This window comes from Jaculus jaculus, chromosome 1, assembly GCF_020740685.1.
Source record: "Jaculus jaculus isolate mJacJac1 chromosome 1, mJacJac1.mat.Y.cur, whole genome shotgun sequence".
In the NCBI taxonomy this organism is placed as follows: Eukaryota; Metazoa; Chordata; class Mammalia; order Rodentia; family Dipodidae; genus Jaculus; species Jaculus jaculus.
Window position 1 is genome coordinate 175,246,768 of NC_059102.1, and position 27,655 is coordinate 175,274,422.

Consider the following 27,655-nt stretch of genomic DNA (forward strand, 5'->3'; position numbering starts at 1 on the left):
AGCTTAAGCTATTGTTGCTGTTCTTGGTTGTCCACCAAACTGGGCAATAAGATACAACTGTTGAAAATACCATATACTTTGGATACAGAACATTGAGAAATCAAGCTAGATTGCAATGAAAGGTTCCACTTTGCATAGTGGATTAGCCTCTTGTGACCCACGCAAGCATACCTGAGTTTAGATCCCAGCGCCCATGTAAAGCTAGATGCTCTAGCACTGACTGTGATCTCTGTGCACATAAAAGAGAAATGGAGACAGGAACATGCTCTGAAGATTGGGGGCCATCTATCCTGGGGAGCAGATCAGGGATCAACAAGAGGCTTTCTTCAAACAAGGTGGAAGGCAGGGGTCCACACCTGAAGTTGTCCTCTAATCTTCACACGTGCGCTGTGGTGCACACACACGGCCACTGTTACACGTGAAAACAGAAACAAACAAAACCTTTTTCACTGCCAAGTTTTGTTCTTTATTGTCGTTTGACTTTTTTTCTCCTCAGAATAAATAACAAATGTGTTCAGTGTGGGATACGCACTCTAATTCTACCTGCATCTACTTCATTACACCAGGCTTTTTTCATAGCACTTTTCATCTCTGAATTTCTCAAGGTGTATATTAAAGGATTCAACATGGGAGTGATGACTGTAAAAACCACACTAATGGATTTATCAATGGGGAAGTTAGAAACAGGTCTCACATAAATGAAAATACAGGGAACAAAAAAAGAACAATGACAGTGATGTGGGAGCCACAAGTGGACAAAGCCTTGCGCCTCCCTTCCCGACTGTAGGTTTTAAGGGAGTTAAGGATGAATCCATATGAGATCAGGAGAAGGACGAAAATGACCACACAGATGGCTCCACCATTGGCAACCACAGTGAGGCCAATGAAGTAGGTGTCACGGCAAGCAAGTCCTAGTAATGGGTACATGTCACAGATGAAGTGGTCAATGACATTGGGGCCACAGAAAGGGAGACTGGACACAAATATGAGTTGAAACACAGAATGTATAAACCCTCCAACCCAGGCCACCACTAAGAGGAGGATACAAACCCTTCGTTTCATGATGGTCAAATAGTGCAATGGCTTACAAATAGCCACATAGCGATCATAGGCCATCATCACCAAAAGGAAGACCTCAGCACCCCCAAATAAATGCTCTATAAAGAGCTGGCCCATGCAAGCTGTGAAGGAGATGGTCTTCTTATCACTGAGTAAGTCTCCAAGCAACTTAGGAGAGATGGCAGTGGAATAAACAGCATCCATGAGTGACAGGTAGGCAAGGAAGAAGTACATTGGAGAGTCCAAGGAGGGACTAGCAATAACTGTCACCACAATGAGCAGGTTGCCCACCATTGTCACAATGTAGATGAGTAAGAACATGACAAACAGCACTTTTTGCCCAGCAGGATCCTGAGTGAGGCCCAGGAGTATAAATTCTGTGACATTGTTGCTCTGCCCCATTCACTTTTCCGTAAGACTTCCTTCTGGGAAGGGAGCTGAAACAGTGCCTGTGATAAAATTTTGAACACAGCCATGAAATCATTCAGTCACAAAGCCCACCTTCCCCCTTTCCTCTATGGTAAGAAACCTGCAGCAAACATTTAGTAGTCATCTACTGAAGACTTCTTCCAAGAAGCCCAATAGATCCTCCCTCAGCAGTTTCAGTTTTCCTCAGATGATTTTATTTTGAGCATCAAAGTTAATAGCTTAATGTCTTAGATGACAGTTCAGAAAGAAGAGTCAAACACCAAGCAGTTATTAACACATTTAATGATTGTTGATTTCACACACATCTTTCACAGAAGTCAGTAATGACAAACAGTAAAAGACTTCCTACTGCCAACAATTTTACTTTGTAGTGGTGGCAGTTAATGCTGAATATACAGACAGACATAGAAACAGTTGTTTGACCAGGTAATATTTGTGGGCCTAACTTTCCATATGATCTGTATAGTACCAAATTAACACTTCTTTTGAAACATCTCACTGAATGCAGATACATCTTGTTAATGGTCAGACATTCATTTCTCAAAGGATGTCCAGTCTTTATGAATCACTCATGAAACTGAAGATACTGGACTGTATCAAATAACTGCAAAAGTGTTACTTGGATAATCACTTTGTATGCTTTTCTCTGTCTGCTTTTCCAGGAGTTTTAATTCTTACCATTGAATCCTTGCCTACACTGAACTCATAGCACATTTACATTTACTTGCCTGATTTTCAACAAATTTCACTTAAGTGAACTAAACAAATTCATGACAATTAGTAACTGCTGCACCAGAAGCTATTGTGTTTTGCTTTGTGTTGTTTATTCAGAATTCTTTGGAACTTGAGAAAATAAACATGAATTTCTACCAAGGCCATCCTTAGGTGCTAACAGCAATCAGAAAGAGAAGTTAAGTGTGTATATTCTTTCCCAAAGACAGCATAATCAAGGGAAAGAAGTGTGGTTAGTGCGAAGGCATGGTCTTTGTACATTGGAACAAAGGAAACTGAACTACATGATCCTGTAATCTTTTCCATTCATATTATCTACACCACTACTGGTGCAACCCGACCTTTTTCTATTCTACTGACATTGTACTTTATCATATTTTATATTCAAATAGTGATTTCCAATGTTATTCCCATTATATAACAAAGAGAAACCAGGAGCTTGATAATTTCATGCATAAGTAGAAAAGTACTTGCTTGCAAAGCCTCCAGCTTGGACTTGATTCCACAGCACCAGTGTAGAGAGATGCAGAGTTACCCAAGCATCTGGCATTCATTTACAGCAGTGAGAACTTGATATACACACCCACCCACCCCCCACACACATTGCCCCCCCACACAAGCACACATCACACATGTGAAAATAAATGAATATTTTAAATCAGGATGTAATGACTAACGTGACATAATAATGATTCTAAGTTCCTGTCAGTGTGTTCTAAGATAAGACCCAAGGCATTCCTGAAAGGAAGGGGGAGTGCAGTGATTATGTGGGCTTTGCTGCCAGTGTGTGGAGGAGTGTGTGGGTGTGACATTCTTAAATTCTCTCATTTATTACCCATGGAACTATCTGTACCTTAATAAACTTCTATGTTTAATAATTTTTCCCGTGGAAAAAATAATAACTTTTTAAGGGTTTATTTCTTTTTTTCCTAAAATTTTTATTTATTAATTTTATTTGAGAGAGAGAGAGAATGGGCATACCAGGGCCTCTAACCACTACAAACAAAGTCTGGATGCATATGCCACCTTGTGCATCTGGTTTACATGGGTCCTGGGGAAATAAGCCTGGGTCCTTTGGTTTTGCAGTTAAGTGCCTTACTGTTAAACCATCTCTCCATCCCTTTTTAGGATTTTTTTTTTTTTAAGTACACTGTAAGGTGTTTGAAAGGCTACTGGGCACTGATAAAATAATAATAGTTATTAATGCTCCAGACAATGCAATTGAATAAAATATCAGAATTTCTGCCAATTTACTAAGAATTATAAATATTGTCCAAGAAAAAATGATTATTTTATTTATTGGACAAAGGATAAAATAATACCTATTAGAAAATGTTTAGTTTTTATATTTTGCATAATGAGTAAATGTAGTATTTACTTATATTGGATTATGTTTTGCTAGAAGCTAGCCTGTGGACTCTACACACAGGATTTGGGAGTGGGTTAGGATGTGAGAAGAGAGGTTTCACAATGCACCTTACACATGTCTTATTCACATCATTGCTTCATCTGGTTGAAGAGATGTCCTTCCTAAAGCTACAGACAAAGGCACAGCTCTAAATGTCCACTTCTGGTGTCATGGTCTATTTTCTGCAAAGCCTATTCAAAAGCATGAGTGTCAGCTTTCATAATGTTGTAGGTCCTATTGACCAGCTGTATTATTTAGTCTCACTATAAAAATCAAGTATTTAGAGTTTATTTTTTGAACTACCAAAGATGTAAAGTTTATGAACTAAAAGAAAGTATTGCAAAGCTTTCCATGTATAACAAACATTTTCATTCCAAGAAGAAAGATTAATATAGATTCTTAAGAACATGATTTTCTCATACTATAAACACAAATTATTACATACAGTATTTAAAAAAATTTAATGTCTGTAGGTGAGAGTAGATATGTCATTTTCTGATGTATTAATATATTCTAAAATGGTTACTAGGGTCATATTAAGAATAAAAATAAAATCCCATACAAGGTTCTACAACACAAAGGCATTTGTTTCTAGATGGCATGTAATTTTAAATTAAATGCATCAAAAAGAAATTATATGTTAACCTATGTAAAATGTCTCATGAAGAGCATAAGGTAATAAACATATTGGGTTATTTATCATTCATTTAACATTTTGATATTCAAAATTGATATTCAATTTTTGTACTATATTAGATTGACAATTAACTAGTGTTATGTGTTAAATGAATGATAAATAACCCAATAAGCTTTGTATATTTTAACTAATTTTTGTGTTTTCCTAGCTTCATATGTCCAATTCAGATGACTACCATGATGATGCAATAAGCTCTAGACACTAGTTGCATTGCACAGGTATTTTCACATAACAGCCATTACCAGCTGTCTCATTAAGACACATCTCAAGTTTTATCCTGTATCTTGAAAACAATGCATATTTCATTACAGGTGCTTAGTATTTCAGGCATCTATGGTGTGATCATAGGACACACGACAATGTGTGACTTATAAGTGGATCTACAAATTTTCCCAGTTGACTACTCTTTTATATTTTTAAACCACCTTCCCATTATCTCAGGCTTTCAGAGAGATATAAAAGTATTCACAATGAATGTGTAAGATATGAATATATTTAAATATCAACATTTACAATAAGGTTGTTATTCTTACCTGCTGGAAAAAAATCTTCGAGGAGAAACTAAGATCTATGTTCTCATGACTATGTAAACAATGGTGCAATTAGTGGATATCAACCTAACTGTACCCACCATTTGGTAGCACAAATAAGCAAACACAAAACCTAGAGACAGAAACTTACATATTCTTTGTCTAAATCAGCTGTTATGAAACAACCAAAAAAGCCCCACAACCTCCAATATGAGAAATTAAAATAAAACAAAGGCTTTAACTTAATGTCTAAGGGACTTTAAAGTAGAAGCAGACCTTTTCGGTGTTTTATTCATTCAAACATCATCTTCCTAGGTAAGAAATCTTCCCTTATCAGTAATGACATAACCCTGTATCTGCCCAGTCTCATCCCAGGAAAGTGAGACCTTCCATAAACTCCTATGACCAGTGATGGAGATAACAAGAGAGCTTAGCACTCCAAGGACTGGGTACTAACTAAGACATCTTCCAACTTGAACAGAATTGAGCTCCCAGAAACCTCTTGAGTCATTCTAGCAGAAAAGCAATTCTTCCATTTATATATGCAAATATAGTCTAGGACTTTTAATCACCGCCATTTTAAAAGCTGATACTGCAAGATATTTATAGATTCTCTTTTTAGAATATTTGGAACCAATTCAAATTCCGTAATCTCTCCTGAACAAGTTTCTGCCCTTGTGAATCCCTAGAGGAGAGAGACTTGGATTCTGCCAAGAAAACATAGCTGGCTGCCAAGTAAAATGAAGAACCTATGATATGAAAAGAAAAATACTGAACTGCCATGATTAATAAAGTATCAGTTTCAAAGTATCAGATATGCAAATGTTATTTAGACTATCCTGAAAATAAAACATCTGCAGCCCCCTTTCCCAGCTAACACCCGCACAGCGCTGCGCATGCCAGTCCCATGCTGGTTTTGTCACATGACTGAGTATGGTAACATCTCCAGCATCACTCTCTCTGCTTAGAAAGTTCAGGGCTTTGTGCTTCTGTGTGAACCTGAGAGTCGTTTCATCTTCGTAGTTCTGTGAAGAATAGCATTGGGAGTTTCACAGTACCTGCATGGAACCTGTTCATTGCTTTTGATAACAGAGCCTTTTACACACTGTCAGTTGCGTCAGCCCATCAGCATGGCAGGTCTTTCCCACTTGTAGTATCTTTGTCAAATTTACTCTTCAGTGTCTTTTCATTGTGAAGGCATTTCACCACCTTTGTTAGATTAATTTTACCACCTTTGTTAGATTTATTTCTGGATGTATGTAAGCCATATCAATGGGATTTTTTCCCCAATTCCTCAACAAGGTCCTTATCAGTATATATAAAAGCCACTGGATTTTTGTATTAAATTTCTATCTTGCTACTTTGCTGAAAGCAGTTATTTGGCTAAGAGTTTTCTGAGTGGAGGTAGGGGAAACTTGTTATGATCTCTAAAGTATAGGAATGTGTCTTTTGCATGTAGGGATGTTTTGAGTTCTTCCTTTCCTATGCTTTCTAAATTTTTTATTTACTTTTTTTAATTTACATTTTTTTTTTCTTTTTTTGGTTTTTCGAGGTAGAGTCTCACTCTGGCTCAGGCTGACCTGGAATTCACTATGGAGTCTCAGGGTGGACTCGAACTCACGGTGATCCTCCTACCTCTGCCTCCCGAGTGCTGGCATTAAAGGCGTGGGCCACCCCGCCTGGCTTTATTTACTTTTTTGAGAGCAAAGAGACAGAGAGAAAGAGGCAGATATATAGAGAGAATGGGTACCTCAGGGCCTCCAGCCACTGCAGATGAACTCCAGATGCATGCACCCCCTTCTGCGTCTGGCTAACATGGGTCCTGAGGAATTGAGCCTCAAACCAGGGTCTTTAGGCTTCACAGGCAAGCACTTAACCGCTAAGCCATCTCTCCAGCCCTCCTGAGCTTTTTATTTATTCCTTTTGTCTTGCTGAGCTAGTTAAGACTTTAAACAGTATATTGAATAAAAGTAGAGTGGACAGTAGCCACCCTTTTCTCATCCCAGAGTGTAGAGGAAATGAGGAAATGTTTTCTGATTTTCTCTAGTTAACATGATGCTGAATATAGGCAGATTTGTTATTTGTTTTATATATACATATATTTGGTATATATATATAAATATGTATATATATATCACATAACAAATGACAAATATATGTATACATATATATATATACACACATATATATACATGTATAGCTTTTCATCTCTTCTGACAAATTTTGGTTTCAGGACTCTCTGACATCAGAATAACTATGTCTTTTGCCCAGTTTTCTTAATGGTTCTCATCTTATGACTCTCAGTCTGTAGGTCTGTTTACTAGTGAGGTGTGCTTTTGGAAGACCACACAGAGTTGTGTCTACTTTTTCTAATGAAGTCAATCTTTTTTGTTGTTGCTGTTAAGTTGAAGTAATTTATACTTAAGGAAAGTATTGATAAATGTGTACCACTTCTTAAAATTTTGTTGGTTACTTTACTGTTTCGTTTGATTTTATGTTATTTATTTTTTGATGTTATGTTATTTACTTTCTCCCCAATTAGTATTAGGGGTTTTTTTGGTTTATTGTGTTGGATAAAATAGATTCATTCTAAGTACTCCTTTCTTTAGCCATTTCTCTCAGAAAAGTTTTTGCTTCCTGTCCTCTCATAATTGAGACAGTCTTTTATCTTCCTCTGTACTCCTATAAGTATCTTCTGTAGTACTAACTTGGTTGTCATGAACTGCATTCCTTTTTTTGTTTATTTTTACATATTTATTTCCGAGCAACAGAGAGAGAGAGAGAAAGAGGCAGATAGATAGAGAGAGAATGGGCACGCCAGGGCCTTCAGCCACTGCAAATGAACTACAAAGGCATGCACGCCCTTGTGCATCTGGCATACGTAGGTCCTGGGGAATCAAGCCTCAAACCGAGGTCCTTAGGCTTCACAGGCAAGTGCTTAATCGCAAAGCCATCTCCCCAGCCCTGAACTGCATTCCTTTGTTCTTGACATAAAATGTCCTTATTTCTTTCCCAATTTTAAACATAAATATGCTTGACATAGCATTCTTCATTGAAATTTTTTATTTGAAATACATTATTCTATACATTTATGATTTTGCGGATTGAAAACAAAAGAGCTGATTTTATTCTGATATTTCTGTCTGTATAAGTTGACATTTTTCTCTTATACCTTTTAGTATTGCTTTGGACCTTTTTATTATTTATTTGAGAGTGACAGACAGAGAAAGAGCGGGGAGAGAGAGAGAGAGAGGGAGAGAGAGAGAGAGAGGGAGGGAAGGAGGGAGGGAGGGAGAGGGAGAGAGGGAGGAGGAAGGGAGGGAGAGAGAACGGGCGAGCCAGGGCTTCCAGCCACTGCAAACGAACTCCAGATGCTTGCGCCCCCTTGTTCATCTGGCTAAAGTGGGTCCTGGGGAATTGAACCTCGAACTAGGTCCTTAGGCTTCACAGGCAAGCACTTAACAGCTAAGCCATCTCTCCAGCCCTGCTTTGGATTTTAAAAATATATTGTTTTTATTTATTTGTGAGAAAGATGTAGAGAGAGAGGGAGAGAGAGAGAGAGAGAGAGAGAGAGAGAGAGAGAGAATGGACCTGCTAGAGAGAGAATGGACCTGCTAGGGCCTCCAGCCACTGCAAGTGAACTCCAGATGTATGTGTCTCCTTGTGCATGTGGCTTACGTGGGTCCTGGAGAGTTGAACTGGGATCCTTTGGCTTTACAGGCAAATTCCTTAACTGCTAAGCCATCTACCCAGCCCTTGCTTTGGATTTTTGAGAAGCTTAACTATACTGTATCATGGAGAGGTTTACCTCTGGTCATGTCTATTAGGAGTTACTAATATATTTTCTGCCTGAATGTCTATTTCTTTCTCTAGATTTGTGAATTTTCTGCTATATTTTCATTTAATAGTTTCTTTGTGCTTTGGTATTTAACTCAGTTCCTACCCTTATCCCAGGCTTCTTGGATAAGTCTTGATTGTATCCCAGTTTTCAATGATCTGGTCATATCCATTTAATTTTCCTTACTGATAATTGGATGAAGTGTTTCATTAATCGAGTCCCCCATCATTATATTCTTTTTTCTGCTTGTTTGAGTCTATTGATGATTGCTTCCCACTGTTTTTATTTTACATATTTCATTGAGCTTTACATTACACATTTTTGTTTACTTTCAAAGTTAAATTTTCTAACTGAAATTTCTTTCATGTTGTTGAATTTTTTAAAACATATTTCTGATTTTCTCATCAATTTTCATTATTTTAACTCGTTGTTACTGACTTTCATCTCCAGGTCATGGATAGAATTCATTGATCTTTGTTTTATTTTTCCAAAACAACCTTGACATCTTCAAGTGGCATTTTAGCTGTTTCAGTGTCTTTGAGTTAAGTTGTTGAAGTGTAATGATCTTTTATAGGAATCATGTTGTCTTGTTTCTTCACGTTCCTATAGTTTCTGGATTACAATTAGTGAATCTCTCTGATTATCTCTTCTGATTTGGGTGTAAAGACCTTCTTGTTAAAAAGAAAACCCTACTTTTGAATGATCAATTTCCATTAATAATCATTAAGGATAAAATAAACTTTATTATCTTTTCCCCAACAGTGTAAGTACCATGATAAGTGAACCATATCTATATGATTCTTCTGTCCTGTAGTAAAATTCCAAACACCTTAATGTATGCAGTTATACAGCCAGTGTCATTAAGTGGCAGGCCTATTCATAAATGGATTACCTCATGAGGCACTCAGGCAGGATTATTTTTGAAACAGTGAGCTGTGTAGATGCTAGTGGTGGTTAAGGTGTACCACTCTGGGTAAAAGAATCCACCCAGTCTTTGGTGGGGGCTGACTCCCTGAACCCTGGTACTCAGAGCCTGATTATACATCCCTATACAGGGAAGGATCTAAATAAATCGACCACTTTTCTTTCTTTGGGCTTTATTTTTCTTGTCAATTATATTTTCTAAAACATCTGTTGTAAAGTTATGGGTCTTTGTAAGTTATGGACAATGGATTATGTTCATTTGGCATATGAAAGGCAGAGGTTGGTCTCTTCGAGAAGGCTATAAGCACATGTATTGAAAAATATAGTAAGGGGCTGGAGAGATGGCTTAGCAGTTAAGCGCTTGCCTGTGAAGCCTAAGGACCCCGTTCGAGGCTCGGTTCCCCAGGTCCCACGTTAGCCAGATGCACAAGGGGGCGCACGCGTCTGGAGTTTGTTTGCAGAGGCTGGAAGCCCTGGCGCGCCCATTCTCTCTCTCTCCCTCTATCTGTCTTTCTCTCTGTGTCTGTCGCTCTCAAAATAAAATAAATAAATTTTTTAAAAAAAGAAAAATATAGTAAGGTATTATATATTCTAAACTAAGAACATTGGTCATTTTTATTCTTATTAAAATATACCAACAAACAAAGCAGCTCTACCTTAGGGTCTCATGGTTTTCAAAATTGAAAAGTAAGCAATAGTCATTCTTCTGCATGCCTTCCTTGTTCATTCAGATTATTTTATGTGCTTTGCTTCTTTTTGACTAATATTAAAACTGAACTGTTATCCCTCTTCAAACTTAATATGCTAAAATATAAACAAAGTCATACTTTTAAGATATATTATAGAATCAAAAATAAATATATACTTCAAACTGTAATATAATCTATTAATAATAGACAAATAAAGGAATGGACCAAGAACTTGCATATTATTTCTTAATTTATTCCTCAAAATGAGCAATTAGCACTACTAATTTTTAAAATTTAATAACTTTAAGAAAAGTGAAATAATCCTCTATTAAATAAAATAAATTTACAGAAATATCTGTGGTATACATATCTCTATTCTCTGCAAAATTACCTGGTACACAACACCTGAAGATGTGTTTTCAAGAAATTCTAGAAATCTTAAAAATGTATGTTAAGGGACATGAGGAGATACATCATCAACTAGAAATGCTTCTCATGCAAGCATGAGTTTGGATCCTCAGAATTCACTTCAAATGTTAGTCATGGTGGGACATGTTTGCAGCCCAAGTGTTGAAGAAGTAGAAACAAGAAGATTCCCAGGGCTTGCTGGCCAACTAGACTAGTTGAATTTGTGAGCTGTGGGTTCAGTGAACGACCCTATGTCAAAGACTAAATTAAAAAGATACTCAATGCTCACATCTGGACTCTGTGTGCATCCACCACACATCAAGTGCACATACATGCCTTTTATATTGGATGCCGGAGTAACTTTACATCATACTTTTGTGTCCCATTTCTCTGTCATTTCATTGTCTTTTTCCAGTTCTAAGCTTCTTCATGGCATTTTTCATCTCTGCATTTCTCAGAGTATAGATTAGGGGATTCAGCATAGGGGTGATTACAGTGTAAAACACAGTCAAGGACTTATCAATAGGTAAGGTAGAAGGAGGTCTCACATACATAAAAATGCAAGGAACAAAGAAGAGGACAACCACAGTGATGTGAGAGCCACAGGTTGATATGGCTTTGCATCTCCCTTCCTGACTTAGCTTCTTCAAGGAGTGCAGGATGACCCCATAAGAGATGAGCAAGAGCATAAAGATGACTACGCAGATTGCCCCATCATTGGCAACCACTGTGAGGCCAATGATATAGGTGTCTGTGCAGGCAAGTTTTAATAAGGGATACATGTCACAGATAAAGTGGTCAATGACATTGGGGCCACAGAAAGGAAGGTTGTACACAAAGAGAAGTTGGACTACAGCATGCAGAAAACCTCCAGTCCAGGCCAACAGTAGCAGCAGAGCACACAATCGTTTGCTCATGATGGTCAGGTAATGCAGAGGTTTGCAGATGGCCACATAGCGGTCATAGGCCATGACAACCAGGAGTAAAATCTCAGCACCACCAAATAAGTGTCCTATGAAAAGCTGGGTCATACAAGCTTTGAAGGAAATAGTTTTCTTCTCATAGAGTAAGTCTATGATCATATTTGGAGTAACTGTAGTTGAATAAACAGCATCCATAAATGACAAGTAGCCAAGAAAGAAATACATGGGAGCATCCAGGTTGGGGCTGACCACAACAGTCACAACAATGAGGAGGTTGCCTACCATTGTCACAATGTAAATGAGTAAAAACACAACGAACAATATTTTCTGACCATTGAGACTCTGAGTTAGACCCAAGAGGACAAACTCAGTCACATTGTTCCTTTGTTCCATACGTCCTTCTCTATTTTTTTTAATTCAGTGGTCAGAACAAGTAATCTGAAGATGTAATTATTAATGGAGACTTCTGAAATTTTAGAAAAATGTTTATTCCTTCTTGAAATAAAAAATACGTTTATGACTTATTATGTTGTATAACTCAGATTAACATCAGTGGTAATATAGGCTAATTGGAAGAGAAATAAGAAATTCAAAACATATATGGGAAAAGAGCAGTCAGGAATAAATGAGTCTGCCACAACTAGTTTTTATAATTATATGGTAGCTGATCAAATTCAACACATAGCTATTACTATGAACAAAGTAAAAATAGTGAATTGAAGAGATAATGTAAAACTATAATAAGGGCAAATCAATAAGACACACAAAAACCTCTAAGTGACAGATGACAGTGCGGAGGATGAGGTGCGGGTCGCGGGTGGGAGCACACAGGTTTTATACGCCAAGAGCGACTTCAGAGTAGAGTCGATGTCCTCTAGTCCAGTGGCCTGTTAAAACAATCCCAGCCATGACAATCACGGGCTGCTCCTCTCGGCTGCTGCACCGGGAAGGCTCCCCTTTACACTCTCACCAACACCACTGCATTACCCACTCGGCTTCCAACATCATCAGTTTTGCCCATATAGTGCACCATTTTGTCAACGCATTTACGGCATATCCCCAAGTTAGAAAACATCATTCTTCTCATCTCACATCTCTTTTAATCAATTACCCATCTCCATTCTTTGTCTTTATAGAACCCTTCACTTTACTAAGCCCAATGGCGAGAGTTAGTCATCTTTTTCCTTGACCTGACATTCCTATCAATTGAGGTAAGGAGTTATTTGTTTTAAGAATTACGTTGAGTTCTTAAGATTCTTTTATTCAACTTCTGCAGCTGCTATCTCACCATCTGCCCTGTAACGTGTTAAACACCATGAGATTAACAGAGGGGAGTCTAGTAAAAGATTTGAAAATACCCACTAAAATACCACCCAAATAATTACATTTGAAATACATTTCTAATAATTCTTAGCAGTTAATTTTATTATAGATTTCTGTGGTACTAAAATATCCAAAATGAATTTTAAGTCAATGCTCAATACATTTTATATTTTAACAATGGGTGCCTTCTGGGATAGATTATTAGAATAATATCATGGAATTATTAAAAATCTGAACTCCTACATCATCACTGTCCTGTCACATAATGTAAAACCTAGTCCAGACCCTTACGAATAAATATGTTTTCTGGGTTACCTGCATCAGGAGACAGTCATTCAGTCCAGATCTTGATCATGATGCCTGATTCCTAGCCCCACGTGATGACTGCTGCCCACACGGACACCAGTTCTGAACACGGTTACGAGAAACACACGCACTATCAGCACATTGTTCAGAGATTCCACTTGGCACATTTTCTCATGCTTGCAGGGATTCTGACTCATCACTACTTTTAGGAAAAAAATATTACTTTTGAAAGTGTTGGGCTGTTTTAACTGAATATTAGGAATGTCCTATAATCACAAGACATTTGATTCTTGATTATCAATGCAGAAAACTTGAGGAAAAATTTCTCCTAAATAACAAGTAAATAATAAAAACAGCATGATGGTGAAAATATATATATTGAGGGAGAATCATACATTTTTAAGATGAGTATTTATAATTTGTGTTTTACACCCCCCAAAAAAGCAAATTAATTGACTAGCTTTAAAACATAGTGATTAACTGGAGCTGAACTCTGGGTTGTCTAAAAGATAGAGAAAAATCTTAACCCTTATTTCATCATGTGTACAGGAATACCGGTATAGATAAACACTCTCTAAGGAGTGGACAAAGTCTGCAGACACTTTCACAGCATACATTGATGGGCACTGCTGCATCTACAAAGGCAATGTTCCTCTAATTAAATTCAGTGAGGATTGATCATAATTCTAAGTATAGACTATGAGTCTCCAGAGATACTACAAGGGTAATAGCAATATATTTACAGAAGCATAATCTCTGGGGGAAATATCATTAATGTCCAATTTAAGGACAAATTATCAAAACAGGAAGTACAATCTGGGCAAAAATAAAGTATGTTGAAACACTCATTTAGACTAAATTCATCAATTTGTTAGGTGTATAGTTGCACCTACAACTATTAAGTTGGTATCTGCTCTCACAATCAGAGTATGAAGAAAACTGGCTTCAAAACATTGAAAATTTGATTCAAAAGCAGATAAAACAGGGGTTTTCTTAAAGAAAAGGAAAGATCATGGATAGCACAAAGTTTAAGAGTAAAGGAAGGGCTAGAGAAATGCTCAGTGGTTAAGGAACTAGCCTGAAAAGCCTAAGGACCCGAGTTCAATTCCTTAGTACCCATGTAAGGCCAGATGTGCAAGGTAGCACATGTGTCTGGTATACTTTTGCAGTGGCTAGCAGCCCTGCCACTTCCATTCTCTATCTGCCTCTTTCTCTCAAATAAATAAATAAAACATTAAAAAAACAGTAAATACTTGTATAATCAGAAAAACATTAGGAGAAGAGTAAAGGACTGGGGGGGAGGGGCGGCTGGAGAGGTCGTTCAGCAGTTGAAGTGCTTGCCTGCAAAGCCTAAGGTTTGATTCCCCAGTACCTATATAAAGTCAGATACACAGTGGTACATGCATCTAGAGTTTATTCTAGAGGCCTGGACAGGCCCATTCTCTCTCTCTTCCTCTCTCTCCTTGCAAATAAATAAAAAAAAAAAAGTAAATTTTAAAAAGAGATTAAAGAAGTAGGGAAGAGAAAATGGGTGAGAAGTTATTCTATATCTTTGAGTGCTCAAGTAACATTCACTAAATTTGACAATGTGTTGTTCCATATCACACACTGCTACACATTTCAAAGTACTTCCCTCAATGAAATATTATCAAATAACAAGGGTCTCAGTTAGAAACCGATAACAAAAATACTGCTGTTTTCATCAATGATTTGTACATTTATTCACTGAAGTGAATTTAAAGTAAAATAATCTTACTGTAAATTTCCATTGGAATAGAATCTGTAGATGAAAATAACTGCAAAAATATTCAATTTTATTGGGATTAGTCATATTTCAATAGTAACAGTAGTGTTATTTACTGCCTTTTGAAATTTTTGTCAGGTTTATTGGGGTATAATTTATATATGGGAATTACGTATCTTTTAGGTTTACAACTAATGTTTGGATAAATGCATGCATTGTAAAATGATCATGATAATTAAGCTAATTTATATATTTACTGCCTCATAATTCGTGTTATCTTTACTGTTTTGTTTTTGTTTGTTTTTCAAGGTAGGGTCTCACTCTAGCTCAGGCTGACCTGGAATTCACTATGGAGTCTCAGGATGGCCTCGAACTCACAACGATCCTCCTACCTCTGCCTCCTGAGTGCTGGGATTAAAGGCGTGCACCACCATGCCCAGCTATCTTTACTTTTTAAATGTATTTATTGGAGGAGGAGAGTAAAGAGAGTGCCAGTGCACTAGGGCTTCCTGCTGCTGCAAATTCACTCTTCACCTGTTTTCACCACTTTATGCATCTGGCTTTATGTGAACAGTTGGGAAATGAACTCTAGCCTTCAGGTTTTATAAGCTAGTGCTCTTAACTACTGATCCATCTCCCCAGCTCTAATTTGTATTATCTTTCTTTCAATTATTTTTGTGATCAAAATACTTTTTCCTTTTGTCAATTTTCAAGCACTAAATCCTGCCTGCCTAATAACAGCTAATGCTATAGTTTGGCGTGGCGTATTCCTGATCTTGGGCATTGAAAATTTGAAGCCTTTCACATTTTCCTTCATCTCTAGACTCTGAACAGAACCATTCTGCCCACTGTTTCTTTGAGTATCTTTTATCTCACCAACATCCATTTTATTTCGATTTATTTACTTTCTTATTTTTGATGGGTTTTTGTTGTTTTGAGACAGTGTCTACCATGTAGCTTAGGCTGACCTTGAACTGATGATCTTGTCAAGGCCTCTCAAGTGCTGAGACTGCAGGTCCCCGCACCCACACTCAGCCTTTTGGACTTTGTGATAACAACCTTTCTAACAACATAGAGGTGATGTCTCCTTAATTGTCCTGATTTGCATTTCCCTAATGACAGTAGTGGGGAGCAGCATTTCCTACCACATGTGGCCATTTGTTACTCTCTTGAAAATATCTGTTGAGAATGTTTACAGTGAAGTTTCTTGAGGTTTTCTATTGTTTTTATTATTTCTGTTGCTTGTATTTTGACTTTCTAGGCAAGGTCTCATATAAAATGACCTTGAACTTCTGATCCTCCTGCCTGTACCTCCGTGTGCTGTGATTACAGATATGGATTTTATTTTTTCAGTTTTTCAGGCAAGAAATCTACCTCTGAGCTATGTCCCCAGTCCTTTCAGCAGAGACTTTTGCAGCAATAAAAATGAATATAGGGCTGGAGAGATGGCTTAGCAGTTAAATGCTTGCCTGTGAAGCCTAAGAACCCCTGTTCAAGGCACGATTCTCCAGGACCCATGTTAGCCAGATGCACAAGGGGGCGCACACATCTGGAGTTCATTTGCAGTGGCTGGAAGCCCTGACCCTCCCATTCTCTCTCTCTCTCTATCTATCTGCCTCTTTCTCTCTGTATCACTCTCAAATAAATAAATAAAAATGAAAAAAAAAATTTTAAAAAATGAATATATACAACTTGTAGAAGAATTGATGGAAACAAAGCTTATCATGTTATGCAACATAAGCTGGATTCAGATAGACAATTCTTATCTAATTTTTCTCATATTTTGAATATAATTGTGGTGGTAGGTGAACGAACAGGAAAGTCAAAGGAGGACTGTTAGTAATATAAAAGAAAAAGAGGGAGAGGAATGAGGGGTATGAAAGGATCATCCAGGGAATAATATGATCAAAGTATATTATATTCATGCATTGCCCTATCACAATAAAAACCTTTATGCTATATAAATGCAAGTCATTATAAACATTAAATAATGCTCAAATTAAACTGGATTTCACTGAAAATAAGCATAAAATATAGTTTTTTAGTCACATTATCATACATCATGTAGTCATTGTCAAGTTTTGTTTGCTGGAAATGTGGACAAGCAGGTATTATCACAGACTGGACAAGTCCGTGGATTGTATTTTAACCAAAACTATAAATATCAACTTTATGCCACTGGAAAAAACACTATAACTGCTAGGAATTCACACTTAGACATATTCTAAAATGGTCCATACAAGAGCTATTGCCATATGAATTGGCTACAGAAAATTACAACACAGAATGAATCAACTTTGGTAAGTCTTAATAAAGAAATGTTTGGCTTGGCGTGATGGCGCACGCCTTTAATCCCAGCACTTGGGAGGCAGAGGTAGGAGGATCGCCATGAGTTCGAGGTCAGCCTGAGACTCCATATTGAATTCCAGGTCAGCCTGGGCTAGAGTGAGACCCTACCTCGAAAAACCAAAAAAAAAAAAAAGAAATGTTTGTACAGCAAAGAGAAACCTGATGATAAAGTAGATCTGTGTGAGCTGCTTTAAGAGGATCTATGGGAGGCTCAAGAGTAAATGCAACCATGTATACACAGAAACATAATTACTCATGGTTATCTATAAATATGCTTGTCTTTGTCCAGAATAAATATTTGGAGAATATTTGTATAAAAATAAATATGTATCTGTAAGTAAAATTAAGGACTCCATTGAGAGGTGGGGGAAGGCAATGTACAGTTTAAAATTTTAGGGGTTCTATTTTAATACCTCTCATAATTACTGTACTTTTATTTTAGAATTTAAAGGGGGAATAACAAAAGATTTATGTGTTGCTGAGTAGCTGTCATAGTGCTGGAAAGTGCTATGCAGGCTTCTGGAGGTGAACGTCATCTAGAGTCTTAACTAGCCATGAACCCTGCAAGTTACACAACCAAAAAATGATGTTATATAAATAAAATCAAACAAAATTTATAGTATACATAGCATTTCATATTACACTGCATAAGCAGAAAAAAATGAAAAGAATAATATGATTGAAAATAAGGAAAGGCGTGGCAAAGAAAATGATACCTGGATGCATTAATTCAGAGCTGTGTATAAGTAACATAAAGCAGAGCTCATGGGTGCTGGAAAGATGGCTAGTGGTTGAGGTCACATATTTGCAAGGCCTGATAGCCTCCTCAGATTGGACTCCTAGCACCCACTTGAAGGCAGATGCGTGGAGTGGTGAATGCATCTACAGTTCGCTGCGCATCTGAAGTTCATTACCAGTGGCATGAGGCCCTGTTGTGCCTAATTTTTTTTTCTCTCTCTCTCTCTCCCTCTTTCTCGTTCTCTCTTCTCCCTCTGCCTCTTCTCAAAAATAAATAACAAAACAGAGCTTTTATTATACCATAGAATTAATCAATAATGGCATTTATATATAATTCATGCTTTAATAAATTATCATGAATGAATTAATAAGAAGGAAAGTTAGTATCATATCTAAGAGCACCTTTCAATCCAAACAATATATGTCCATCAACTAAGCTACTCTATTAGTGAATTACTCACTCGTTTACTAATGGTAAGAGTTTTGTAAGAGTTTCATACCATTTATCATCTACAAGTTTCACAGATTATGGATTGAAGGGTTCTGAATAAGGTGCATGGTTTTATAAAGCAAATGTTTATGATGGGCCCTTTGAAAGGTGCTTCCTGTTCCTATCATGACACTTATTTCAGATGGTATCATCATTGCTTTAAGAAATCCAGTTAAGTGGAAATCTATCATACTGAATAAAGTGGTCATTAAAGTGACTGAATTCAAGGTTAGATTTTCCTGAATATCAGTGTTGGTTACTTGAAGCTATAACATGCAAACATATTTTATAACATAAATTAAAAATATGAATGTATAAAAAGTGGGAAATATTTATATGATAAAAATAAAATGAGAATAAAATAGCTTCTCATAATTAAATGTGATCAAGATGTCAATGCTTTTCAAAATTAATTGTACATTTCATATACCATCAATCAAATACCTAGAGAAATATCAAACCTGAAATTATTGCAATGTGGAAAAATTATATAGTCTTTATATTATAAGTCAAAAATCTGATTTGCAAAAAACAACCAATCAAGCAAAAATAATTTAAAAGAAGGTATATAAATATTTGGACATTACATATTAGGTATACAGTATATCAAATTAAAGAAGTTTGCATACTTTTAATGTATTGGAAAAACACTGTAGAACAACAAATACACTTAAATTAGTAAGAAAACATATATCCTAATTAAAAGTGGACAAAGGATCTGAATAGCTATGTGTTCTCTCAAAAAGAGGCTTAAATATATTCATCCCATATATGAAAAATGATACAAAATGACTCAAAACCATTGATCATAAAAGAAAGGTAAGCGAAAACTGAAAAGAGACATCCCTCACAATTGTTAGAATAGTCATTATTAAAGACCAAAAATGGGTGTAACATACATTGGGGAAAGGAACCCTTGAATATTATTAGTAAGAATCTAAAATTGTGAAAAATAGTATGGAATGCCCCCAAAAGTTTTTAAAAATCGATCTTCCATATGCACTTCTGGGAAGAAGAGTACATTAGAATATTATGGCAAAGGGCTTTGGCCACATTCATGCTCTTCACAACAGTATTGACAATAGCCAAGGCATGGATTCAGCATAATCATTTGTATGTCAGTGAATGAGAAAAGAGAGTGTGATACACACTGTAATACTACTCACATTTTGGAAAGATGAATTCCCTTCATTTGCAACAACATGGATAGCTAAGTGGCATGTTTAGCTATATGTTAGGAAAAGAAAGACAGAGCCCATACGATCTCCCATATGGAATCTAACAACATCTTGAACCCATAAAAATGAAAGAACAGAATGAGGGATACCAACATCTGGAATGGGGTAAGGAGGAAATAAATAAGTTAATATCCATCATGTAAAATGAAGATAGTGTAAGAGAGAGACAACATATAGGGACTTTTTAATACATATAAAAATAAAGGATGCACATTATCTCTAAAGAGCTCCATCAATTTAATAATAATGGAAAACAACCTGTAGAACAATGCATAAGATGTAAAGCATACTTGAGACTACCAAAAACTAGACTGCCAATAAACATGAGACTATTCTCAACTTCACTAGAAATAAGTAGTATGAAGCCCACAATGAATAAGATTCTTTACTCATTACATTCAGAAAGCATTAAAATTTGACACAATTAAATGCTGAGGATATAGAACAATTTAAAATTAAATGTAAAAATAACCTAATTAACACAAAATAATCTTTTCAGGATTTCCATTGCAAGACTGTGTGAAATATAAACAGGGACACTCAGGTGGCCAGTAACTGAATGGTCACACCATCTTTGCTATGTTTATGTATGGGGTGATGCACAACAAGGAAACTAAAGTGATATCCAATAACACAAACCTTACAAAAGCAATATTGTGGATTAAAATATCCACAAACTATGCACTCATATTTTTAAGGATTATAGGTAAATTTATTTTATTTTTTTGCATTTTGTGCATCTGAATTTATTTTTTACTAGTTATGTACACAGTGTGTATAAAGCCATGTTGATACCATTGTTAGTTTCCTCCCTGTCCTCCCCACTCTGCAGGGACCCTCTTCATTGGAGAATATGGGTCATGCATTGTGGGGTTAGGCATTAGTTATGGGGAAGAGGCAATGTCTCTGTGCATAATGACCCAACATGTGGCTCTAACATTCTTTCCGCCCACTCTTCCATAAATTTCCCTGAGCCATGTTGGGTTCTTTTTAAGTCTGCTTCAGTGATGAAGTCTTGGGAGCCTCTGTGTCTCTGGATATCTGATTTGGTAGGAGTTGATTGTTCTTTGTGTCTATATCCTTAACCCTTGTGCTGATACCAGGTTCACCAAGAAAGCAGCACTCTTGCTAATTTCCCCAATTTCTCTTAGTTTCAGCTGGGGCTCTGTTGAGGTGTGATGGGGTGGTTCTCTCCTTAGGATCTATATTGATCTGAAAAAGAGAAACAAATTCTCCAATAGAGAGTGAAGTTAGCTCCAGATAAAGGGATAACCACTGACATTTTAGAGATAATTTAATAGGTATAGGCTCTCTTGTAGCCCACAATTGGTAGGAGTTTGATAATGGAGAGTGGGCTCAGTTTTGTATATGGTTCTGACTTGTGTGCCAGATCCAGCTGTGGATTCTGTTCCTCTGAGTAGATCAGTTAGCCAAATCAAGAGCAGTTGGTTTCTCACTGTAGCAGACAGCTTCAGGTTCACAGACACAGTTATGGAGGAAAGGGATTTATTGAAGCTTACAGATCCAGGGGAAGTCCCATAATGGCAGAAGAAGCTGGCCTGACTTTACAGGCCCAAGCAGAGAGAGAGAAGCACAAGCCTAAAGGTCAAAAGCCACAGCACACTTCAGGAACTCCAGCTAGGCACACTTTGTATATCTTTAGGTTGAAATCGGAAACCCATCACCACAACTTAAGATCCACGCAGTGACATTGCCTCCAGCCAGGTAGCCAGCAGATGCAAACTACAAACAAACAACTGAATATATTGGAGGCCATCTATTCTATTCAAACCACCACACTCACCATAGCTGTGTGCCACTATTGCACTTGTGTGAGCATCATGTCAGGTTGTTTGCTGCTGAGTAGCATAGACCACAAGTTGCTTGGACAGATGTTGGTCATTTTCCCCCAATCATTCATGTAACACCTTCTAGCACTAGATGATCTACGAGCTAACTGTCTGGGGACTGACTCTCTTCCAGATTCCAGCCAGGTTACTCCATGTTCTGTACCAACAACATATGGTGTATTTAGCAGTAAGGTCTTACCACTAACTTTTAGTGGGTCATTAAGTACTCTGACAGAAATCTGTCTTCTTTTGGGAAATCTTGTAGGTCTCTCTGATCATGAGCTCATTGTAAATGATAGCCACATGCTGGTACTGGAAGTTACAGGCCAGGGCCAAGGAAAAGAAGAAAGAAAAGGATATGTAATGTAAAATAGATAGAAAGAAGAGGGAGAGAGACAGAGAGAAACAGGAGAAAATTTTAAGTTATATAATTTAAGAATATGCAAGTTGTTAGAACATGTGTGTCTGAAATTTTATTTTTAACTATGACTTTAAAAAAGATAGCAAAGAGAGTACCACTGGGAACAAGGACATAAAGTCATCAGTTAAGGAGCTGAAGAGATGGCTTAGTAGTTAAAGCACTTGCCTGCAAAGCCAAAGGACCTCAGTTCAATTCCCCAATACCAATGTAAGCCAAATGCACAAGGTGGCACTTGCATCTGGAATTTGTTTTCAGTGACCAGAAGCCCTGGCACTCTCCCCCCTTTCTCTCTCTCTCTCTCTCTCTGCCTCTTCCCCTCTCTCAAATAAATACAAATAAAATATTTTTAAAAGACATCAATTATGTATATCAAAGTACTTTCAATGATTTTAATAGTAATCTGGATGAGAATCTACATAATTTACAAACAACAGCCATATATTCTTGAATATACATTAAATTAAAGCATTTTTAAAGAATAAAATTCTAAAAATACATTTTTCATTCAAAAAATAAACGTATGGGCTGGAGAGATTGCTCAGTGCTTAAGGCGCTTGCCTGAAAAACCTAAGAATCCAGGTTCAATTCTCCAGTTCCCACATAAAGCCAGATGCAAAATGTGGCAGATGGGTGTGGAGTTTATTTGCAGTCACTAGAGGCCTTGCATGCCTATTCTCTCTCTCTCTCTCAAATAAATAAGTAGTATAAAAAATAAACTTATGTTCAACCTAAACATCCTCATTGGCTACTTGGATCCTCTCTATAATAGACATAAGATTATAGGTAACAAGCTAGCACTATATCTTGAATTTATGCTAAATAATAGATTTTAGGTACTCATGCAACAAAATAAAGCAATGTGTGTATCAATGCAAAATGATGGGCATGTTAATATTTTTACCTCAGTAATTTTTATTACCTATATATATTCTATATTGTTGTATTCCCTCAAATGTAACTAAAAGCTATAGTTGATATTCCCATATTTTAATGAAAATGCTTATATGTTATTTCCAGTCTGTGCTTATCAAGATGCTGAAGTTTGAGAAAAGGTTCATACTACTTTTTTATGAAAATTTGAAAAAAATATTTTAACAAAATTGTTTTCAAATCTATATGCAATATTACATATAATTTTGGAAGATATACAGTTTATGTGAATAAAGCAACACATCTGTCTTATTGATTCCTTCAACGTCGTACAAGAAAAATGTGAATACACACTTGAAAAGTGGCAATGTTGCCTGGGTTAACATGGAGAACAGCACATACAGGTGTTACAACATGGCTCAATGTAGTTTTCTAAAATATATATTCTCTCATGAATAACTAGTATCTAGGGCTGGAGAGATAGCTTAGTGGTTTGATTCCCCAGGACCCACATAAGCCAGATGCACAAGAGGCACATGCATCTGGAGTTCGTTTGCAGTGGCTAGAGGCCCTGGCATGCCCATTCTCTGTCTGTCTCTCTTCTCTCTCTCTTTCTCCAAATAAATAAATAAATAAATAAATTTTAAAATTAATAACAAACCTAGAATCTTGCAATGTTGTCAACAAAATATGATATAACGAAACTGTTCATTGATCATGTCTTCTATTAAACACAACATCATCTACTTTTTAAAAATCCTGAACTTAAAATGCAAAAACATTGACTTAAGGAACAGCAGCAATCTTAACAATGTGCAGATATAAAAAAATCTTCCGGGGCTGGAGAGATGGCTTAGCGGTTAAGCGCTTGCCTGTGAAGCCTAAGGACCCCGGTTCGAGGCTCGGTTCCCCAGGTCCCACGTTAGCCAGATGCACAAGGGGGCGCACGTGTCTGGAGTTCGTTTGCAGAGGCTGGAAGCCCTGGTGCGCCCATTCTCTCTCTCTCCCTCTATCTGTCTTTCTCTCTGTGTCTGTCACTCTCAAATAAATAAAAAATAAAAAAAATTAAAAAAAAAATCTTCCATACACACAGAGTTACAATACCACTGAAGATCCTCTCTTTTGCTCACAGAAATTTCTATGCTTAGGGGTCATACTTCTTTCTTTTGAAGACATATGATTATATTTGGTGAAATATTGCTTAGTTTGTAGCTTTGAAAACAACCATAATTCTCTAAATTCTGTTCAAACTAAAAGGCAAGGTAAAATTCATTCTGCATAATGAAAAACCATGTACCTTCTACTCATTGTAAAGAAAGTCTCGCTTACATTCCTCCTATTCACATATAGTTAGTTCTGCTTTGATGCTGTTGTGTAAAGGAAAACTTGCTTGCAGAAGCCACTGAGCAGATGACATCAACATTTTTCTTTTTATTTTACTGCATTGTTTTTTGCTCCAGAAGAAGGAAGATGTTCACTGAGGACATCTTCTTTTACCCATAGATAACTTTTCACACCAAAGTTTTTTCATAGAATTTTTCATCTCTGAATTTCTCAAGGTGTATATTAAAGGATTCAACATGGGAGTGACAATTGTATAAACAACAGCCAGGGATTTATCAATTGGAAAGTTGGAAACAGGTCTTATATACATGAAAATACAGGGAATAAAAAATAGAACCACCACCATGATGTGGGAGCTACAGGTAGACAGGGCTTTGCGCCTCCCTTCCTGACTGTGCTTCTTAAGAGAGTTTAGAATAATTCCATAGGAGACTAGGAGAAGGACAAAGACCACCAAACAGATGGCTCCACCATTGGCAACCACAGTGAGGCCAATGAAGTAGGTGTCAATGCATGCAAGTCCCAATAATGGATACATGTCACAGGCAAAGTGGTCAATGACATTGGGACCACAGAAAGGGAGGTTGTACACAAAGAGAACTTGAACCACAGAGTGTGAAAATCCTCCAGCCCAGGACATCAACATCAGAAGGATGCAAACCCGTCTGTTCATGATGGTTGAGTAGTGCAGTGGCTTACAGATGGCCACGTACCAATCATAGGCCATGGCCACCAGAAGAAAGACTTCAGCACCACCAAATAAATGCTCTACAAAGAGCTGGCCCATGCAAGCTGTGAAGGAGATGGTCTTTGTGCTGCAGAGTAAGTCCATAAGCAACTTGGGTGATATGGCAGTGGAATAAACAGCATCCATGAGTGACAGGTAGGCAAGGAAGAAGTACATTGGGGAGCCCAAGGAGGTGCTGGAAATTATTGTCACCACAATGAGCAGATTTCCCACTACTGTCGCAATGTACATGAGTAAGAACATGACAAACAATGCTTTTTGCCCAGCAGGATCCTGAGTGAGGCCCAGGAGGACAAATTCTGTGACATTGTTTCTCTGTCCCATGTATTCTTTTTTTTTTTTTTTTTAAAGTCTTATTTCTAAGAGGAAAGCTCAGGACAACAAAACAATTATAAACATCACCATGAATAATTTTGTTCTGAAAAATACTTCATTCCTCTGTGTAGAGTTGGGAACTGAAGTAAACATCAAGCAAAGACCCTATGAGTTCTTGCAAGGAGCTCCACAGACCTTCATGGTAGTACTCAGATGATTTTTTGAGCTTACAAGGAGCAGGTTCTTTCTGAAGATCTCAGTGGATCTCTACAGAGAATAGACAAAGGAATCACCATCACTTATACATTTAAACTCATCAAAAAATAGCTTACTTGTTGGAAAGCACGTATGTTAGCAATGAAAGCAAGAATTCTATCCTACGTTTCAGAAATCTACTTTCTAGAATGGTATGAAACTCAGACAATATCAGTAAACATAAAATCCATCCTTGGAGCTGATTGTATCTTACATGGGATTAACTTTAAACTATGGTCCAAGTAACACCCAGAAAAGCTTTACTTTAGGTATACCCAGTTCAAAGCTATGATTTTGCACTTTCAGATGTCTTTCCTGCTCACCACAGTGAACCTTTGGACTCTGCATATTGTTTATTAAACTTTAAGGAACCTGACTTGTACTATATCAAATAACTAAGGAAGTAGTCAGTACATTGCTGTTTGAAGCAATTTTGCCATCTGACCATCGGCATCCTCATGGGTTACAGTCTTGTGCGTTACCTTCTTGACTGCATCAAATGCATAACAATTTTCACTCATTGTTCTGAACTGCATTGCCCATGGCACCTACTTCATCAGCAGCTAGTAATGCTTACAACTATTGGGATAAACTAGGCACTGAACCATAACAAAACAAAAACTGAAAATTGTAGAATTAGGGGCTTGAGAGATGGCTCCATGCTTAAAGAGCTTTCTTTCAAAGCCTAACATCCTGGGTTTGATTCTCCAGTACCCACATAAAGCCAGAGGCACAAAGTAGCACATGCGTCTGGAATTCATTCTCATAGGAAACTGGCCCTGGCATGATAATATTCTCTCTCTCTCCTCACAAATGAATATATATATATATATATATATATATATATATATATATATATATATATTCTAAAAAAGAGAAAAATGTAAATTTGGTAGAAAATAGGTGGTTTGGGGGTTATATAATTCTTCCTGGATACTGAGAGTACTTGGGAAATTTCACTGCCCAGATCCCATAGCAGCACACCAAAGGAAAACCTTTCTCAGCCTGAGAATTCTCACTTTTTTAATGTAATTGCAAATGTGACTCAGTTTGCAAATCAGATCCTCTTCCAATCAAAGCACCTACAACAGCATTAGTGTGGCCCTGTCTCTTTCTATTGTGCTAATACTTTGTTTCATTTGCATAGTCAGGTATCTCCAGTGCCCAGAGCGATAGCTTGCAAGCATGAGGAACTGAGTTCAGTCCCCAGAACCCATGGAACAAACCAGGCAAGATTGTGTGTGCTAGTAATCACAGTGCTAAGGAAACAAACCCGTGGATCCCTGGGGCCCATTGGCAAATCAGTCTAAACTATCAGTGCATTCCAGGACAGTAAGAGATCTTGTGTCAAAAGAAAAGGTGGACAGTGTAGCTGAGGACCAATAGTTTGATTGTCCTCTGACCTCCACATGCATGTCCACCCTCGTGCATATGTACATCTCCCCCTCACACCAGACACATGTACACAAAAGAATGTATACCTTACTAATGTTGCTTGAAAAATGCTAGCATGCTAGCCATTGGTAAATAAGATGTGTCTGACCAAATGATCACTGTTATTTTCTCACTTCATATCTATCTAGATAGCAGCCAGGCTATACTTAGAGAGTAAGAACATAGGACCATGGTGAATAATGTAGACTCCAGAGAGAAAATAAATTGTTTTTCCATCTGAAGTTCATTCACTTACTCTCTAAATGACCTTGGGTAATAAATTAAACCTTCCTATGTCTCCAGTTACCATTTCATCAATGATACATTTGACTTTGTCTTTTCAGGTTATTTTCTTACTGCTGTTGCAACATGCAGTGCATCTGAAGCAATGCTCTCCTTACAAAATTTAAGGTAATGAGAGCTGTTATTAATGTGACTGTTCCTCTGTGAGCAAAGAGAACCTATTATCATAGTCTCTGTCATAATCAAGGTTGTAAAGAACAGCATACACTATGTTTCATGAACACCTCTTGAGATGTGATAAATTTTATATCTTAAGATTTATCTATTTAATTTTGCATTTTTGCTGGTGA

At 37.1% G+C, this 27,655-nt stretch overlaps 2 protein-coding genes and 1 pseudogene across 2 annotated transcripts; all 3 read right to left on the reverse strand.

Annotated features, from left to right (window-relative positions):
- Positions 1–514: 514 nt before the first annotated feature.
- LOC123457684 lies at positions 515–1,461 on the reverse strand (annotated as a pseudogene).
- A 9,651-nt stretch (positions 1,462–11,112) lies between these two features.
- On the reverse strand, positions 11,113–12,030 carry LOC123462193 (olfactory receptor 4A15-like). Its single transcript, XM_045154927.1, has one exon. The coding sequence runs from the start codon at positions 12,028–12,030 to the stop codon at positions 11,113–11,115; it is 918 nt and encodes a 305-aa protein (XP_045010862.1).
- An 8,101-nt stretch (positions 12,031–20,131) lies between these two features.
- On the reverse strand, positions 20,132–25,382 carry LOC123457685 (olfactory receptor 4A16-like). The gene is made up of 2 exons (XM_045141888.1): positions 24,464–25,382; positions 20,132–20,169 (listed from the first exon to the last, which is right to left on the reverse strand). The coding sequence occupies exons 1-2, from the start codon at positions 25,380–25,382 to the stop codon at positions 20,132–20,134; spliced, it is 957 nt and encodes a 318-aa protein (XP_044997823.1).
- Positions 25,383–27,655: the final 2,273 nt, after the last annotated feature.

Excerpts from the sequence above, each read along its gene's own strand:
- LOC123462193 (XM_045154927.1), bottom strand. The coding sequence starts at position 12,030 with ATGGAACAAAGGAACAATGTGACTGAGTTTGTCCTCTTGGGTCTAACT.
- LOC123457685 (XM_045141888.1), bottom strand. The coding sequence starts at position 25,382 with ATGGGACAGAGAAACAATGTCACAGAATTTGTCCTCCTGGGCCTCACT. Across the intron at positions 20,170-24,463 it reads GTGTGAAAAGTTATCTATGG|TGAAGTTGAGAATAGTCTCA; the intron begins GTAAAAGAAGAT and ends ACTTATTTCTAG.